Source organism: Gossypium arboreum, chromosome 10 (assembly GCF_025698485.1).
Source record: "Gossypium arboreum isolate Shixiya-1 chromosome 10, ASM2569848v2, whole genome shotgun sequence".
Lineage (NCBI taxonomy): Eukaryota > Viridiplantae > Streptophyta > Magnoliopsida > Malvales > Malvaceae > Gossypium > Gossypium arboreum.
This window is the reverse complement of record NC_069079.1, coordinates 20,128,078-20,146,885: the sequence shown is the minus strand read 5'-3', so window position 1 is coordinate 20,146,885 and position 18,808 is coordinate 20,128,078. Positions and strand designations below refer to the sequence as shown.

Sequence of the window (18,808 nt, the reverse complement as noted above, 5' to 3'; positions counted from 1 at the left end):
CCAGCACGTGCGTGCGGTACACCCGTGTTTTGAAATCGTGGGTGAACCTGTCAATTTAGCATGGACGTTTGACACGCTAGTACCCAGCCCCCGTGGTCGACACTATCAAACTAACACGGGCATGGGCTATCATACACAGGCGTGAGAGAAGTGAACGAAGCAAGACACGGCCGTGCGACACGGCCGTGTGCACCTACACACCCAAGGAACACGGGCATGGGGCGAATGTCAAACGCGCCTAAACTTAAAAATCGTGAAACTCACGGGCAAAAATTAGGGCACACAGGCGTGCCCCATGGCCGTGTGCCCCAAAATCTATATAAACCCCTCACTATTCATCATCTCCCTCCCCAAAAATCCCTAACCCTAGCTGCTGCAACTCCACACACCCTACTTGCCACTCCCTTACGCCGCCTACAACACTGTTTCCAACGACCCAAGCTTCTCCCTTTTGCATTTGTTTACTTTTTTCACTCTATTTTCTTTAAATATTTCGCCTATTTCATGATTTCTCTGATCCATTTGACTTTCTTAAGTGAATATTCATACTAGAATAATAATATTCATGCTTGTCATTAAAGAATATTGCCATTTTTCATACTACATTCATCCATTTTTCTCATTTCCATGGATTTTATACTTACCCACATGCACTCATGCATTAGATATTCCTGTAGCATTATTCTCATAGTCCTATTTTAATAACTTAATATATTTGCTTTAGTTGTTTTAGTTTTATTTACTTCACCTAGTACATAAGTCTCATGAAATATTCCTATTTAGTTTTGTTTTTTCATGCTATTCTTGGGACATATTGGTTGAACTTTGACTTTTCAATACAGATATACAATGTTATCCTCACATGGTAAGAAGACCGCTGTCCCCACCTCGAAGAAGATGAAAGGAGCAGTGTCATCCTTGGGTCCTACTGCTGAGATCCGTGACCTTTTCCTCAAGTTCCCCTTGAGACCCCAAAAGGAGCTATTTCAGATATTACGGGCCTAACCCCTAGGTGTGGGCCGCTGCATCGACTGGGCTGCACTTGAACAAATTCAAATGGCTGACACGGTCTGAGCCCTCCTGACGATGGAACCATGGGGGCCTTTCTTTGAGATAATCAAGTCGACATACCTCAAGCTCACCATGGAACTATGCTTGACCTTCTATCTCTAAGTCGTCATGACAAACTTCGACGATCATAGAAAGGTCCAGTTTTGCATTGGTGGTCTAATGCACCAGTTGATCGTACCGAAGTTTGGAATTGCACTAGGGCTGTATACGGAGGAGTTCATGGACGACAATGAACTCGACACCCTCCACCGGCACATCCACTACTCCCCTTCAAAGTGTTGGCAGGACCTCGTCCTTACCTCAGCCTCCTATGATCCTAGCCGCTCTAAGGCATCGGCCCTCGCCCCATCCCTGCGATACCTACACGCCATCTTGGCCCGCACTCTGACGGGACGACGAGAGAGCATCAGCGTCGTCAACACTCAGGATGCCTATTTCCTTTGGAGCATGGCGAACAGGCATGTCTTCGACCTTGCCTACTTCATTTCCCTCGCCATCCGCCATCAGACGGAGCGACATAGGAGATGGGTCACTCTATCGGGCCCTATGTGACTCGATTGGCATGACACTTCGGGCTCCTCAACATAGAGGCATAATTATCCTCCCCACTCTCATCGGCAAGATGTCCCCATAGGGCATCTCGAGCATGCTAAACATGAGGATTATCTAGAAACAACGTGGCACCTACCCTCCTCAGTACCGCCTCGTCCAGTCCGCCGAAGAGGAGAACCCAGAGGACATTATTGATGATGTCCCTCCACGTCATGAGGACCCACCGTCTCACCCACCATCCATCCATCCATCGTCTAGTTCATGCGGCAGCTTCATACTCTAACATCTCTGAGCACCTTACTCGATTTGAGCAGCAGTGTTTTCAGCGTTCTGATCACATTGATGCTGCACTTCATCAGATTTGTCAGCACCTTCACATCTCATCGCCACCACCACCTCGCGAACCATCCAGCGATGACAATGTTTAAAAACTTTTTATTTATTATTTTTATTCACTTTTATCTTTATTTATCTTATTTAAGTACTTTTATTTCATTTTCCTTTATTATTATTTTAATTTTAGTTTTTATAATTTTTATTGAATAATTTATAGTTTCAGCTATTTCAATACGAGTAATTATGCTTCCTTATATTTCCCAAAAAGTTTCTAATTCTATCACAGTTATAAAGAGCTCTAAAGCTCATCATCGCATAGGAACTAAAAACTCTACTGGCAAAGGTTCTCCACGACTGTCGTGTCCTGCTCGACCACGACCATAGTTACCACCAGATATAATATTCTTTTGGTGCAGGACTTATGGACTAATGAACCTCTACCACCACCGGAGTATCCTCCTCCACTCTCATCATTGCCTTAGCCGATTATTCTCCATAACTCCAAATCAAGGAGTTCATTCATCATTCAGGAAGTTTCACTTCTCTCTCTATCTTATGATTATTTATCTATAATTTTCAATATATCTATCTTTGTACATTGAGGGCAATGTACATCTTAAGTGTGGGAGGTCTTTCATATCATCATTAGAAATCCCTAAATTTTGTCTTATTCTCATGTGAATCACTCATATCACTATTAGAATGAATTTTAATTAATTTATGATTTTTATTGATATGTCTTGAATTAAAACATAGACATTTATGCATTGATTGTTAAACTTTAAGACATTAGGGAATCAAGCATGATAAGTTGATTTTTGAAGAATTATAAACTTTTAGGTTGTTTCCCTAAGTTTAGGTATTATCGTGAGTTGAAATTTACAAGTTTAAACATCAAAAAGCCATAATTTTTATGAGATCTTGAGCCTTTAGAGTATATTTTATTTCTTTCATGCTCACTTTTATTATGAGTTCGTCAGTATTGATTTGTTATTTTAAAACTTGCTTGATTATGCATGTCAAGACTACACCATTTGATTTGATATGTCAAGATGATAAAGGCACTTAGGTTTAACCCACTCACTCCACGAAAGCCTACCTTCATAATTAACCCTTAGTGAACCCTTTTGAGCCTAACAAACAGTTAATTGATTTACCCTCAATATTAACCCATAACTCATTATTGTTGAAATCCCCTAATTTGATCCCTATTTTTGTCAAGATTTGATTTGAACTAATTGCTTAGCTAGGTTTTTCTCTTCTATGTATTTGACTTGTTCTTACAAAAAAAATACGTCAACATATATTTGTAGTAATTCGTCATTTTTAGCATGAGTGTTAATTTTATATTCTGAGAAGAAGCTCACTTGTATTCAACTGATGACTGGTTATTTTTCTAGCTAGGTAATTTTTCAATTCAATCTCGATTCTAACCTTTTCTTTCAGCTTGTGACAAAACCCCAACCAAAGCCACATTACAACCCTCTAAAAACCCTTTTTGATTGATGTATCAGCTCAATTTATAGTGGTGGAGATTTGATTTTCAAGCAAGACTATGGCAATAGCTTTTCATATTGACTAATGAATGTTTTAATTGATGTTCTTAAACACCTTAAGTGATTTAAGTGAATCTTTAGTGAGGATGTTAAACTCTGTGATATTTTGATCAAAGGTAATCACTTAGATAAGGGGAGACACCTATGTTTTCATGATAAAATACTCAACTTGGAATGTTTGAAACTTTGATGTACCTTTAGTTGAATTTTCAATGTATGAATACTTATGGATTATTTTGATATATTATTGATAGGGATTATAAATTGAGAATAATTTATTTTGATTGTGAGTTGAGGATTTTGCTTGAGGACAAGCAAAGGCTTAAGTGTGGGGGTATTTGATAAACCGTAATTTATACATATTTTTATCCCATGCTCAGCACATTTATAGATGGTTTCTCCTTAGATTTGGTGAGTTCGATGCTCCTAATCCTTTAAATTCATATTTTATACTTAGGTGAGCACAAAAGAGTAAAAAGAGCGAGGAACGGGCCAAAAATGAAGAAAATGGACCCACATGGGAAATCAACACAGCCTGGACTTCCTCACACGGCCGTGTCACACGACCTTGGCTCTTTGGCAAGATCGAAGCACGACTTACACGAGTAGACTACACGCCCGTGCCTATTCAACAGCCTTGACCACGGGCTGGAGTAATACCACACGGGCGTGTCCCTGTCGAGCCTAAGTATAACCCTATTCGAAAAAGGCCAATTTTGAGGGCTTTTAGGCATTCTTTATGTTTATTCTTCGATTCAAATTTATATTATTTATTAGATTCATGAGGAACTAATTCTCCTGTGGGGGATTAGCAAGTGGAGGTATGAATAATTAACTGTTTTGTAAGGATTTCTTAACGGATTAGCTATTCAGGAAAGGAATAATCTAAACCCTAAGCCTGACAACCTTAGGAAGTCATCAAGGTGGGAATTAACCTAAATTTGGTATAGCCTATCAGTGAACATCTTAACCCTCAATCGATCTGGACTGTGAGGTAAGAAGATCGGTAGTTCTTAATGACTTAGTAACTACCAAAGCGAGCTAATCACCCATGTCCAGAGTTGAAAACTTTATTATTGAAAACAATTATGTGCATAATGAATAATGAAGAAGCCTTTATATAGGCTAGCTAAATAAATCTAAACAAATCTCTTAAGTATACTAAAACTCTAATTAACCTAAACAAGAAGTAGTTTTAAACTAGACTTTCTTGTTGATATAAAACTCCTAAATAACTTAAAATACTTAATAATTATAAAAAATTCAAAATAATAAAATAATAAGAGCTGATAAATACAATATTGGGCTCATATATAATAACAATTAAGGCTAAAACCCAAACCCAATATGATCTAAACTCGAATTAAAAGCCCGAATCTCGTAATTCTCATTATAATCCTGTCCAAAAATTCTGCTCACGTAGTCTTCACTAAAACGATCATAACTTGAGCTCCCGAACTCAAAATCAAGTGATTCAAAGTGTGTTTCGAATCTAAGAGATAGGTCTTCAAACGCCATAAGACATACTAAACAAGAAATGCCTAAATCCCATCCAAAAAGTCATTGCAAGTCTGATGATTTTCCAAACTTGAAAATTGGCGGCTTCGGTGAATGGAATTTAATAAATTTCACCCCATCCGTACATGTATCACAAATAGTGCCTTAAGTTATCTTTAGGTACCTCAATATTCACAACTTTAGTTAACCAAATAATCACAGATTCAATAATTTATCATTCATATTAGCATGCTCATTTCCTTATGTTCTCTATATCATTTGGTACATTTGATTGCTTAATACATATTTACAATGTAATATGTAGAACTTATTTGTCTAATAATCAAAAATTTTAAAATCATCTATCTTCATGCCAAATTTACTATAAATACAATCAACCTATGTACATACTCCTAACCAATCACTTGTATTTCTACAAGCTCAAACACACAAATGGCAAGAAAAATCAAAGAAAAGCATTAAAAATTAAAATAAATTTTCTATGTTATCCCCCCACACTTTAGATAACTCATTGTCCTCAATGTGTAGCCTTGTGGAAGATAAATAAAAAATTACTTGATTGATCGTGATAGTTTCGTGAGCTATTGGTGGGTACCTCCTCCTTTGATCATTGATAGCTCAAAATCATTGTGCTTCTTCCATGTGGAGTTCCTACACAGAAAATTTAAACAAAAATAAAACAACTACTAGTTTACTATTTACTCTTAGTCTTAACAATTTAAATAAATGAAAAATCATCTAAAAATCAATACAATCTTTAAAAGCAAAAACTAATATTTCAGTCATCCTCCTCAAAATCCATCTCATCATCTTCCTCCCCCTCCTCATCTCTTTCTTCTTCTTCAGTCTCCTATTCCACTTCTTCTTGCTTTGGATGTGTCGGCCCAAACATATCTAGTGTATAATTAGAAACCATAATATTATTTTGTTGTGCGAATTCCTAAAAAATCGGGCCTGACTCCTACATCCAGTGTATGATCCAGTCTAGCTTGGGATAACTGCTCTCACCAATTTCCTGTTAAGAGGTCAATTTTGTTTTTCTATGGACGAAGTCAAAGTGGCCATCATCTATTGCTGGCATTTATTCCACTCTTTAATTTGTTTAGTTCACAGCTCAGTGTACTGTGTATATAAAGTGTCGCCAATTATGCTTCGAGATGGCTTCATTGATTACTCTATAGATGCCACCGGAATGCCTACTCTCTTATATAGGGTCGTCACTAAATAAGGAAAGAAGGCTCCCACTCTCTGGCCACTAACACATCCTTCATATTTTGGTATATCTACGTTCCGATGCATAATTGTTTTTTCTACAAAAAGCGTAAAGCAAAACCACTCAAAAAGTATTAGCATTAGAAACATTCAAAGCATGATCTCTTCTAGTGCATAAAAATTGGATCCATATTTTTGCTTCAGGAAACATTATTTCTTGATTAAAGGTTGGAATATCAGTATCTGGGCGACATTTCCATTCACCTCTTTCCAATTGTTAGGAAGTTTATAATGTTATCCATATTTATGTCTCAAAAATATTCTAGATCAATTTCTTCTATAAAATCTTTTAAATAAAATGGAGCATTACAAAATTCGCAAATAACCTGAGGGGTAACTCATACATCTTTCCCTCGTACAGGTATTGTTTCTAATGTTGACCTTCAATTTTTTTCTAGACTCATCGTCCCGTAAAGATGCATAGAGACCACGGCAGGTTCTTTTAGGATCGTACAAAAATGTTCCCATCTGTGATATCTAACTAAAGGTCATATCTCCTGATAGAGAACCATCGGTGGTTCAAATCCTCTCTCTTGAATAAACATTTTTCATTGAAGTTCTACAAAATATTTTTCAACGTTTGGACTAAAAAAATTAGAGGGGTTCGAAACCATTGAAGGTTCTGGTTCATTAGTTCTTTTAACCTTTTGTGAAGGCATTTTGAATATTGTTTTAATTCAAAAACTAATGAACTAGCAAGCAAAGTTTCCAATGGAACAGTAAAAAGTAGAAATTTAGGAACCCTTAATCTTGGAAAAAGATATGTTGAATTTCTTGTAATATTTGTTTGTGGTTGCTCCTTTTAGTGCTCCATTTTCCACTGGTTGTGGTTGCATTTAACTAATAGCAAAAAAGAGTTGTAAATTTAGGGTTTTAATGCAAAAGGGATTTTGGATTTGAGAGAGTTTTGAGGTGTTTAGAATGTTAAAAACTAAGTTAAAATGTAAATTTAGGGTATTTTTAAGTTTTAAAATAATGATTTTAAGGTTTAAAACTAGGTATAATGGAGATTAACCCGCTAGGTTGTGCAAATAGATTAGGTCAACCCTGCAGAAAATTGAAGCGATGTCACAACATAGGGGTTTCGTGTCGCGACATCCCTGACAGGTTGTCGTTGTAACAACATCGGAGTTCGATGTCGTGACACATTATATAATTTTAGATTTACGAGTAAACTGGCCTTGGAATCGCGACATACAAATTTTGCGTTGTGGTGTCAAGTTAATTTTTTCAATTCTACTAATTCTGGTTGTTGCATTTCGACGCGGGGCTACCGCGTTGCAACCTTGGTTCTGTTTCTACCCAAATTTCCAATTTTCAAAGTGTCACAGTTCCTCTACAACATAAATTTAATAAAGATTAAATTCTAGACTAGTTAGTTAAATATATAATAATTTATAAATATTTAAATATTAATTAAAATAATCAAGTTTTATTGTCGAATTCATCCGACAGCACCATTAATTCATTACAATGTTTGTCGTACCACTACACCTTCTTCCTTTTATCTCTTTCCCTGAACATGTTCTTTTGACCCGTATGGATTAAAAGAAGTACGTCCCTTGATTCGGGATTATTAGGGTTAAAAGTAGATAATTCATTACAATGTTCCCCTAAGTCTTTTTTGTTTTCCCCACTCTGTTGGTAGCCACATTTAAAAACTTCCGTTTCACCATTAATCTTCATTATTAATTTATTATTTTCCAGATCAATGGTGGATCCTGAAGTGGCTAGAAAATGTCTACCTAACAGGATTGGTATCTCTCGATCTTCTACAAGGTCTAGAACTACAAAGTCTACCGGGATGATAAAGCTGCGCACTTTGACTAACACATCTTCTAATACTCTTTTCAGATGAACTGAATATCTGTCAGCCAACTGTAATGTTATTTGGGTGTTCTTGATGTCCCTTAACCCGAGTTCTTCACATATAGATAGAGGCATTAAATTGATACTAGCTCCTAAATCACATAGGGCTCTATTGAAATGAATGCTCCCTATCCCTATGGGAATTGTAAAACTTCTCGAGTCTTTCAACTTTTGAGGAGCTTGTCTAGAAATAATAGCACTACAAGAAGCACTCATGTTAACTTGTTCTTCTACGTAAATTTTCCTACACCTAGACATGATTTCCTTTAGAAATTTGACATACTCAAGAACTTTCTCAATTAATTCAATCAAAGGTAGGTTGACATTTAATGTTTTGAACAAGTTTAGAAAACTTACAAACTCGCCTTCATCCGTTTTTGCTTTTCTTCTAGCCTTGAAGGGAGCGGTATCTTTACCATGACAGGGTCTTTAATTGTCCCTTTCTCCGATTTAATTGTTAGTGTAACTACTTCCTCTAACTCTGGTTCATCATCAGCTTCTAAGGGTTCTTCTTGAAGATCATCAGTATTCTCCTTATTCATCTCTTGAGTTGGGTTCTCTGGCCTACTCAGTACTTTACTAAATCAGAGCGCTATTACTTTCACATGTTCCTTCCCTTCTTTACGAGGATTATTTTCGGTGTTACTAGGAATACTTATGCCAATTTGTCTTTTTATATCACCCATCATGCTCATCAATTGGCTCATCTAATCTTCAAGCTTAGTCAATGTTCTTGTTGTATTGGTGCACTTAAACTACACCTACTTCACGTTTGTTCTCATTGACTACATCCCCTGTCAATTCTATCCAGATGTTGACCACATATAGTATGGCCATTTGGGTTGGCCCTTTCCTAAGGTTTCTATAATTAAGGAGGTTGATAGCTATTATTTTTAACTTGGTTAAAGTTATTGCCTCCTTCTTGGTTTCCTCCCCATCTCAGATTCAGGTGATCTCTCCATTCGGAATTGTATGATTCGATTAAGGATTTCACCCCTATTTTCGATGTAATTCACATCCTCGATGAGATTATTAAGGTAGTGGAAAAGCATTTTGTCTCCTCCATAGACAACCAGTGCATTCTTATCAGCCTCTATTCGATTGATTCTATCCATTAATTGCTGATATTTGTCATCCTTCTAGACAGTTGACCGCCTCTGGACGTACTAACATCCAGAGTGTGAATACTGTAGCAAAATATATATATAAATGAAGCGGTGTCCGCAAGTGTACGAGTCAGGTTGTACTATAGTTACAATGAAGTAGATGAGTACTCCGAGGATCGTACCCAAAGGAGGCTAGTATTAGATCAATTTCAACCTAAACACCAAAAGATCTAATTAGTACTTAAAATAGGTTATATTACAAAAATATAAATAATAAGGATTTTTGGGGTTTTTATAATAATAGTAATAATCATAAGAAAAAAAATAATATTGGGAATTTGAAAAGTAGGATTGATTAGATCTGATTATGGGTGATTAGCTCACTTCGGTAATCTTGATCAACTATCACTTCAGGCTCCATGTTAATCAACTAGTTGACACCCTAGCAGGAACTTCCAATACGTTCACTAAAATAACGAGTCTGCAAAGACTACTTATCTTTTGACCTCATAGTCTAAACCGGTTTCGGGTTAAGGTGTTTACGGATAGTCCATATCAATTTTGGGTTAATTCTTACCTTAATAACTTTCTAGGGTCATCAAGCCTAGAGTTTAGGTTCTCCATTTCCCGAATAGCTGATCCATTGAGTAACCCTGCAAAATAATCATTCCATCATATCTCCACTCATTAATCCCCCATAGAGGGATTAGTTTCTCATGGTTTTAGTAAACAATATAAAATTGATGTAAAACATAAACATAATAAACAAATTGAAAGTATAAAGTTTAGGAAAAAGTCTTATTTGTATTAAGAACAAAAGTGAATCTACAAAGCCTGATCACATCCACAGACCAGATTTCCCGAGATAAAATAAAGAACAGACTAAAATAAATCTAAAACCTAAGAAAAGAGAAAAACTAAACTAAAAAATGACAGAATCTAAGCTAAAGTAATTGGTGTTCATAACATGTGCCAAATGAGCCTATTTATAGACTTGATGTGGTCATCGTCCTTAACCCTATGTTAGCTAATGTTCTCGAGCTTTAAGTTGGATTCTGCAGACCAAAACGCAAATTGGCTCATATTAATTCCCATCCAGAGCTAATGTTGTGGCACATCAGTACTTATGCCGCTACATAAAAGTCAGTATACTCTTCTTTAGGATGTCTTCAGGGGTATGTCATCACAACCTTAGGCTGTGTCACGACATCAAAGGCATTCTTGGAATTCCTCTATTCTACTCCTTATGTTGTGACATCAATTCCTCCATATTGCGACATAGTGACCAATATCAGTTTAGCACGCCTTTTAATGGCCTCCTACAAAATCACAAGGTTCATTAGCTCACCCTTAGGCCTCATTCGGCCCCTAAGGTCAATAAAAGGCTCAACTTGCACACTTTATTGAATTTAATTAAACTTACTAAAACATCAATGTTAATGTTAATTTTCAAGCTCCTAAAGTGCAAAAATTAGTTTAGTCTACTACATCAAATTACAGCAGATCAATAGCCTTTACTGTAAATGGTCTTTGGTCGTATGTATATCATTCAGTTGACCATAGGCAGGAATTTATTATCATACTTTCTATTAATTTGTACGCATCCTCGTACATTCTATTCATTAGGGCACCTCCTATTACTCCATCTAATCTTGACCTTGAATAAACACACAACCCATTGTAGAAAATCTGCAGTTGTAACAACTCAGGCAATTCGTGGTGTAGGCATTTCAAAATCAACTTTTTAAAATATTCACATGTTTCATGAAAACTTTCCCCCTCAAACTGTTTGAACATCAAAATTTTCCCTTATTAGCTAGATTGTCTTGCTAATATGGAAGAACTTTTATAGGAATTTCCCTACGAGTTCGTCCCATGTCGTGATTGATTTTAGTGTCTGCGAATCTAGCTAAGAAAATGTTTAATTGAATTAATGAAAAGGGGAACAACCAAAGAAGAATAGCGTCATCGGTGACCTCATTGCATTTGAAGGTATCACAAAGTTAAAGGAACCATTTCAGATGCTGACTCGAATCTTTTATCATTGTTCCTTGAAACTACCAATTATTCTGGATCATAGCTGGCTTAATCTTGAAATTATTGACTGTGATAACTAACCTTGTTATACTCTTTTAAACCATATCCAAATTTGGTAGCACATATTCCCTTAGAGTCCTATCGTTATGCGTCATGTTTATATTTGCAGGTAGCTGTAGTGGTGGTGGTGGATCTTCTAGATTGTTATTGTTAGCCTTGTCGAACAGGAATTCTCACGTTATGGTAAATTGCCTATAACAGGTAGTGGATTCTGTATTGGCTGTTATTGTTACTGTCGACGATTCCTTCGGATTATTCTTTCTAGATCTATGATTGGCTCTATAGGTGTTCCCCTACTCCGAGTCATACACTAAACCCAAAAAGACAATATTAGTAGAAAATAAGAAAAAAATCGTAGTTATAACCTAAAAATTTCTTAATTATTCTATTAATATGAAAAATTTAAAATCAATATAGTGATATTGCCTCCTCGGCAATGGCGCCAACAAATTGACCACCTCTGAACGTACCACCGTCCAGAGTAGAAATCTTGCACAAAAGATATAAAAGACGGTATCCACAAGTATACGAGTCAAGTTGTAATATAGTTACAGCAGAGTAGGTGAGTATTCTAACGATTGTACCCAAGGAAGGCGAACACTAAATTAATTCTAGTCTAAACATAAATAGATCTAATTAGTACTTTAATTGGATTATATTACGATAAATAAAAAGAAGGTTTTGGTGATCTATACTAATAACAATAATAAAAGAAAATAAAGAAATAAATAAAACACAATAGATCAAAGAGCAAAATATATCAAATATGGTCATGGGTTATTAGCTTGCTTCTATAATCATAACCAACTGTCGCTTTTGAGTTTTCTTGTTCAATCAACTAGTCAATACCCCAGTAAGATCTTCCGATCTTCCACTTACATATTGAGTCGACAAGAACTACTTATCTCTCGACTTTAAAGTCCAAATCGGTTCGGGGTTAAAGTGTTCACAGATAAACTATACCAAATTTGAGTTAGTTCCCACCTTAATGACTTCTTAGGGTTTCCAAGCCTAGGGTTTAGTTTCTTCCTCTCTTGAACAGTTGATCCACTTAGAAACCCCTAAAAATAGTTGATTAATCGTACCTCTACTCGCTAATCCCCCACAGGAGGATTAGTTCCTTATGGATATAATAAACAATATAAACTTGATAGAAAGAATAAATATAAAGAACAATTCAAGAGAAAACTAGTTTAATCTGCTACACCGAATTACGACAAATCAGTAGTCTCTCGAACCGTACCGGCTCGCAACCAAAGTGTGACAAAATTACTCACATAGGTTCCATAGGCATAGGGAAACCGAATTACATAAATATATCATTTGTGTTATTTGTTTTTTTGTTTGCATAGTTTTCGTAGTACCGAACCGTAATAATCATTACAGTCTAGTACGTCCGTTGCAGTTTTCATATTAAGCAAACAAACAACTTAAGGAAGCAACAAAAATTATTTCTTTAAATATGTAAAATTGAATCAAAATTAAAGCTTCAAATATACATAAATTCAAGTTTCATGTGTATAATTGCACCAAATCGAAATTTATGTATCAAATTACACTTTAGACCAAAGTTGATATATATATATATATATATTTGATAAGCATGATAAAGTAAGTCTTTATGTAGAACAAAAAAAATAGATTAGGTAAAAATATGCTTTAGGTTCCTACACTCTTTATAATTTGTAATCCAATTCCTAGTTTTATTTATAATAATTAGTATTCATATTTTAAAATTTCAAAATTCAAGTTTAATTATTAATATTATTAATAGTATTTTTTATTAAATCGTTAGTGTGACATTTTGAAACTAAAAAATTACTTATTTAGTAGTTATGTAATAAAAATATATTTTATGATGATAAATAATTTTAATTGTATTAATAATTTTAATTTTTAAAAATAAAAGTATTAAAATACTTGCAATTTAAAAATAAGGAAACTAAATAGTAACAAGAATTCAACTATTAGATAATTAATCTAAGTATCTAAAACTAATATAAATAACTTAATTTAAAACATCATTAATACCACCTTACCCTCGTTAAGCTGACCCGACCCGACCCTATGTAAGAGCTATTTAATAGATGTTTCTTTACCATTTTCTTTCATCATTAATCCCTCGATTTGTTTGGGAAAAGAAAAAAGACCCTAGCTAAGCCTCCTGTGATCCTTCTTCAACATGGGAGATTACAACGATGCCTTCATGCGCAACCAAAACGCCGCCGCCGCCGTTCAGGCTCGCGTTAAACCCCCTCAGAACCGCGCCAATATTCAGCAGCTCAAGCTGGTTCGTTGTTTTAGGGTTCTTTTTTGGTTTGAAGAGTGTGATAAGATTACTTTTAATCTCGACTCGTTAGATTAAGATTATTGTATATTCTTATTTTCTGTTCACTACTTTCTATTTTCAAAACTTTTGATGAATTTAGTTTTCTTTTTTGTTCTTCTAAATGAAGATTTGCTGGGATTTTTGGAAAATTAGATGCGACTAAAAAAATATATGGTGATTTTGATTTGTTTTTGGGTAAAAGATGGTAAAATACAAATTTGTTTACTTTGCAGATTGGCCAAAGCCATCCTACTGGTTTAACAGCTAACCTTTTGAAGCTTTTTGAACCACGACCTCCGTTGGAGTTTAAACCGCCTCCTGAGAAGAGAAAATGCCCTCCGTATACAGGTCTTTTTCGTGCATTTGGAGTTTTAATTTAAATTTGACATTTACTGACTTGTTTTGCTTCGTTTGTCTTTGTTAGGAATGGCACAATTTGTGAGTCACTTTGCTGAGCCAGGAGATCCTGAGTATGCCCCGCCTGTTCAGGAAGCAGAAACACCTGTAGGATACTTGTTCTTAAGGAGAAGTTGCTGTGTTTTTGTTTCTGTGAAATGCTTTGCATGATAAAATTTGTTTTGATGGTGTTATGTTTTCTTTTGTGCTTTTATAAAATTTGGAATTATTTTTTGAGTAGTATGATGTCATTGAGATTTGAGATGTTTATGGCACGGCCCCTATACTGAGATCACTCAGTTAATTTTCTCCTGTTTGTACCTAAACCGCCCATATGGTGAGAACACTGTAGTTATGTTCTCATGTTTGTGTGTTCCATGCGTTGTTTAAACGATGACCTTAGTTGGGCTTCGCACTATTCAGTGAAAACGGATTTAGCTTGCCTAGACCTAAACCAATTTAGTTATTCAGTTGGTTATCAGTAATGATTTTAAGATGTTTTTGGTTATTGATTAATTCAATATGTCGTTGAACAATAACTGAATTACTCGAATTACCCAAAATATATGACATATATTTTAATCTTTGTCAGATGTTCACTTATTTTTGGCATTTTAATTTTTTTGGATGATTATACTTATTTGAATTATGAAAAATTAGGATTTTAAGATGCATTACTTAACTGGCCTAGTTATGAAATATTTTGGCTGGTCAAAGTCTATTTTCTTAATAATTTGGTATGGTTAACTAAAATAAAAAAAAATGTAAATTCAGTTGATCTAATTCGGTTATAGTTTACACAAATTAACCTAATGAACATCCCTAGATTTTGTACACTATAAGCTGGTAAAATTTTGGTAGAGTGTTGTGAAAAGAATAATGCGCACTATGTTATGGCTTTGGTGTTATATGTTAATTTGGCCACCTACTTTACTTTTACGGAAGGAAAAGGTTAACTTATATGTACCTTTTGTTTTTTTTATTTTTTATTTGGGATCTAGGCACAACGGAGAGCAAGAATTCATAAGTTGCGACTAGAGAAGGGCTTGGAGAAGGCTGCTGAGGAACTGAAAAACTGTGAAGTCTCATTTCTTTATGTTGCTTATTAGTGACTGGCGAATTTGTTTAATGCACGTATTATGATTTGTATCTTGATTTTTAATCATTGTTTTTCTTTGTCTTTAATGCAGATGATCCAAATAATGACCCAAACGTTTCAGGTGATCCATACAAGACATTGTTTGTTGCTAGACTTGTAAGTGAATTTGCGTAATTTTGTATCTAATTTCATCTTTTAATTATTCCTGCTGAAGTTAGTTACTAGCTTGTATTATTTGTTGCAGAATTATGAGACATCCGAGAGTAGAATTAAAAGGGAGTTTGAGTCTTATGGACCGATTAAGCGGGTAGGTATTTTGAGCACCCTCATGCGGGTTTGGTAAGAGGTTATGCAGCTGTTTATCCTCTCTGTTTCCTTAACAAAATATTTAAGTTTGTTCGATCTAAATTTCTAGTTTTAGAGTTTGCCGTGTCCAGTATTTTCTAAACAAGCTAAATTTTTTTCGTGTAAAAACTGAGGCTTCTGACATACATACATATTTACTAAAGCTTACTAAAAAAAATTCTTAACATGTTTGTATAAACTTGGTAAGCTGTAATTCATCACTGTCACAAGATTCTATCTTTAGATGGTACTACTAAATTGCAACAAATGGTGCTACTTCTTGTTGGCATCTATGAGTATGCTGAGCTTTGGCCTTCCCTGTAGTATATCATATTTGAGTATATGTTCAAGTTGTCAAAAGTAAAACAGGTATCACTGGTAAGGGTGAATTTTTTTGTTTCACATGGCCCCTTGATAAGTTACTTGAATATGGTAGGATGTAGAACTCATCTCCAGAAATAGTTGATCTTTCCGCTCTTTAGGTTTTGTTCTACCATTAAGAAGCATCCTATAAAAGGTATCCCTGGTAAGGGGCTCATTATGTTGTTTCTCATTCCCCAATATTTTTACAATCCTATTCCAAAGATGTTACTTTATTCCTGCAAAGCAAAGCTGAAAAATTATGTTGAGCGGAGCAATTGTGCATTGTGCCTTTTCGCCTTTATTTTCGAGCATCAAAAGGTGGCTGACATCTGCTCTTTTTCGTGCTGTGGGTAAAAAAAAAATTGGGAGTATTAGCATCTCTTTCTTTTGTTATTTAAATTTTTAGCCCATGCTTTTCCTGCTAATAAAAGCTTTACTTTTGGCTTTTAAAGGCTATCAAAAACATATCAGCAGTTGAGAAGGTGTTCTGGTATTTTCTAGTCTATAACTATTTTCAATTTTTTTAAAAAAATATTTCCTGGTAAGGGGAGTTTAGTTTGTTCAACAATTGGTAAATATGCCATGATACATCGGTTTATCCGCAACTCTAGCAATGGTGGTCAGCATCTCACAATGGCAGCTCTATGATTGAAAGGTGAGCACGGCTTATGAGGCATAATGCCTGCCTGCCGTGCCATTTAGGATTTACTATTTCTAACGTTTTTCTAGTGCTAGCTCTTAGCTGTGGAGATGAAGCATCATCAATTCTAAATATCTGATTCCCACGAGAATATTTTTCTTCTATACATTATTCCAATTGTTTGTTAAATATTTTTTTTGTTGTGCCAGGTTCGGTTGGTTACTGATAAATCCACAAATAAACCAAGAGGCTATGCTTTCATCGAGTACATGCATACTCGGGATATGAAAGGTTTGCTTTGATTGATTACCTTTTTTCTTTTGAGCTAGTAAACTTTTGAGAGCAGTATTAATTATGTTTTCTAACATCTCACAGCTGCTTATAAACAAGCTGATGGGAGGAAGATTGATGGCAGAAGGGTTCTTGTGGATGTTGAGCGCGGTAGGACAGTCCCTAATTGGCGCCCTCGTAGGCTAGGTGGTGGACTTGGAACTACCAGGATTGGTGGTGAAGATGTTACTCAAAGGTATTTTGGGGGGTGGCTATGCATCATTATATTGTAATGCTGTTGCATTAATCTTGGTACTTGCTTTAACACTGGCACCTTTAATTCACCTGCTTCTAGAGAGATAAGCTGAACTCCAATATGTTTGCTTGGCTGATGTTCATATATTTTTCCACTCAAGTTATGGTGTTTGATAACTTGAAGTCCACTATTACCTTTATTGAAATCTAATGCCATCTTTTTGCTACTCAGGGAACAAATCCAGTCAGGACCGTCTCGTTCTGAGGAGCCACGGATTCGAGAGGATCGACATGGTGACCGGTAAGGTTTAGCTTTGTTGTTCTACCAATTTGTCTTCACATTATCTGGTAAATTCTTAAAAGGCTTGCTGGCTGAATACTTATTTCAGCATAAATATGAAATTATTCATTCCACCTTTTGCTGTGAAATGTTTAAGAACCATTTCCAGGCTTTTGCTATGGTGTCAATCATAATTAATTATAATTATCTAATTTACCTTGGAAATCATAGGGACAGGGAGAAGTCCCGTGAAAGAGGAAGGGAACGGGAGAGGGAGCGTGAAAAATCACGTGAGCGCTCCCATGACAGACCGAGAGATCGCGATAGGGAGGATAGACACCACAGAGATCGTGAAAGAACTAGAGACAGAGATAGGGACAGAGAGAGAGACCGCAGTGGTCGTGATCGTGACCGAGCACGTGAACGAGGCCGGGATCGTGGTCGTGATTATGAGCGCGATAGAGAAAGAGACCGTGAGAGGGACAGGGACAGGGACAGGGACAGGGATTATGATGCTGGTGACTATGACCGTGACCGTGGGCGTTCCAGGGATAGGGATAGGGAATCTGATTATGACCGTGTCGAGTCCAAACATGAGAGAGATCGGCACAGTGAGAGGGATTATGATCATGGTGAGCCAGATGAGGATCGTGGGTGGTTTGAGCAGCATGATCATGGGCATAGGCGGTCAGACCTAGATGACCAACACTATGAATACTATGATCATCATCGAGGTCGAGGAGAATATGATCTGGATGCTCATGGGGATCGTTATGATCAATATTCTGACCGTGACCGTGATCGTGATCGTGATCGTTATGATGGAATGGAAGAAGATGATTACAGGTGATTATGGTCATAAGACAAATCAAGCTCGGGAAATTGAGCAGCTACTTTCTCTGCCAGTGCTCCTGGTTTAGTTTAGATCTCAAGGAAACTGTTTTCAATCTGCTTTCTATTTTGATGTGGCTGGCTACTTCTGAGTTCAGTAGTGTTTTCTTTGGAGTTGGAACGCTATATGCTTGTTTTTATATTTTTTGAAAAAGTTTTCTTATGACTTTGCTTTGGTTTAAGCTCTATGCTACTGATCTATTGTCTGCTTCCGTTTGGTTTGAGGTGCTTGAATTTGGCAATTTATGTTTTAGTGTACTGTTGTCGATTTGATCACAGTACTCTTATGTGGGTAACTTATTGGGTCCTGCATCAGACTCTGGAAATTAGTATCCTGCTACTCTCTCTCTTTTTATTTTTATTTTTTGGGCTATCTATTTTACCTTATATTTGAAATCAAGTTTCGAGTCAACATTTTTACACATTGATCTACAATTTAGTAAAAGGTTAAAAGTAACTAAGATATTATTGGTAATATAGAATCATAGAGCATTGTATTTTGTCACTAAACAAATAATAAATTAATTTTGTATGTTAACATTGCATGACATTGATATGTCCTT

The 18,808-nt window shown here is 35.8% G+C and overlaps 1 protein-coding gene across 1 annotated transcript; it reads left to right on the top strand.

Moving 5' to 3' along the window:
- The first annotated feature begins 13,456 nt into the window (after positions 1–13,456).
- On the top strand, positions 13,457–18,541 carry LOC108489275 (U1 small nuclear ribonucleoprotein 70 kDa). Its single transcript, XM_017793691.2, has 10 exons — positions 13,457–13,667; positions 13,940–14,054; positions 14,131–14,210; positions 15,104–15,179; positions 15,293–15,357; positions 15,446–15,508; positions 16,759–16,840; positions 16,925–17,075; positions 17,307–17,375; positions 17,586–18,541. The coding sequence occupies exons 1-10, from the start codon at positions 13,560–13,562 to the stop codon at positions 18,202–18,204; spliced, it is 1,428 nt and encodes a 475-aa protein (XP_017649180.1). The 5' UTR covers positions 13,457–13,559; the 3' UTR covers positions 18,205–18,541.
- The last annotated feature ends 267 nt before the right edge of the window (positions 18,542–18,808 follow it).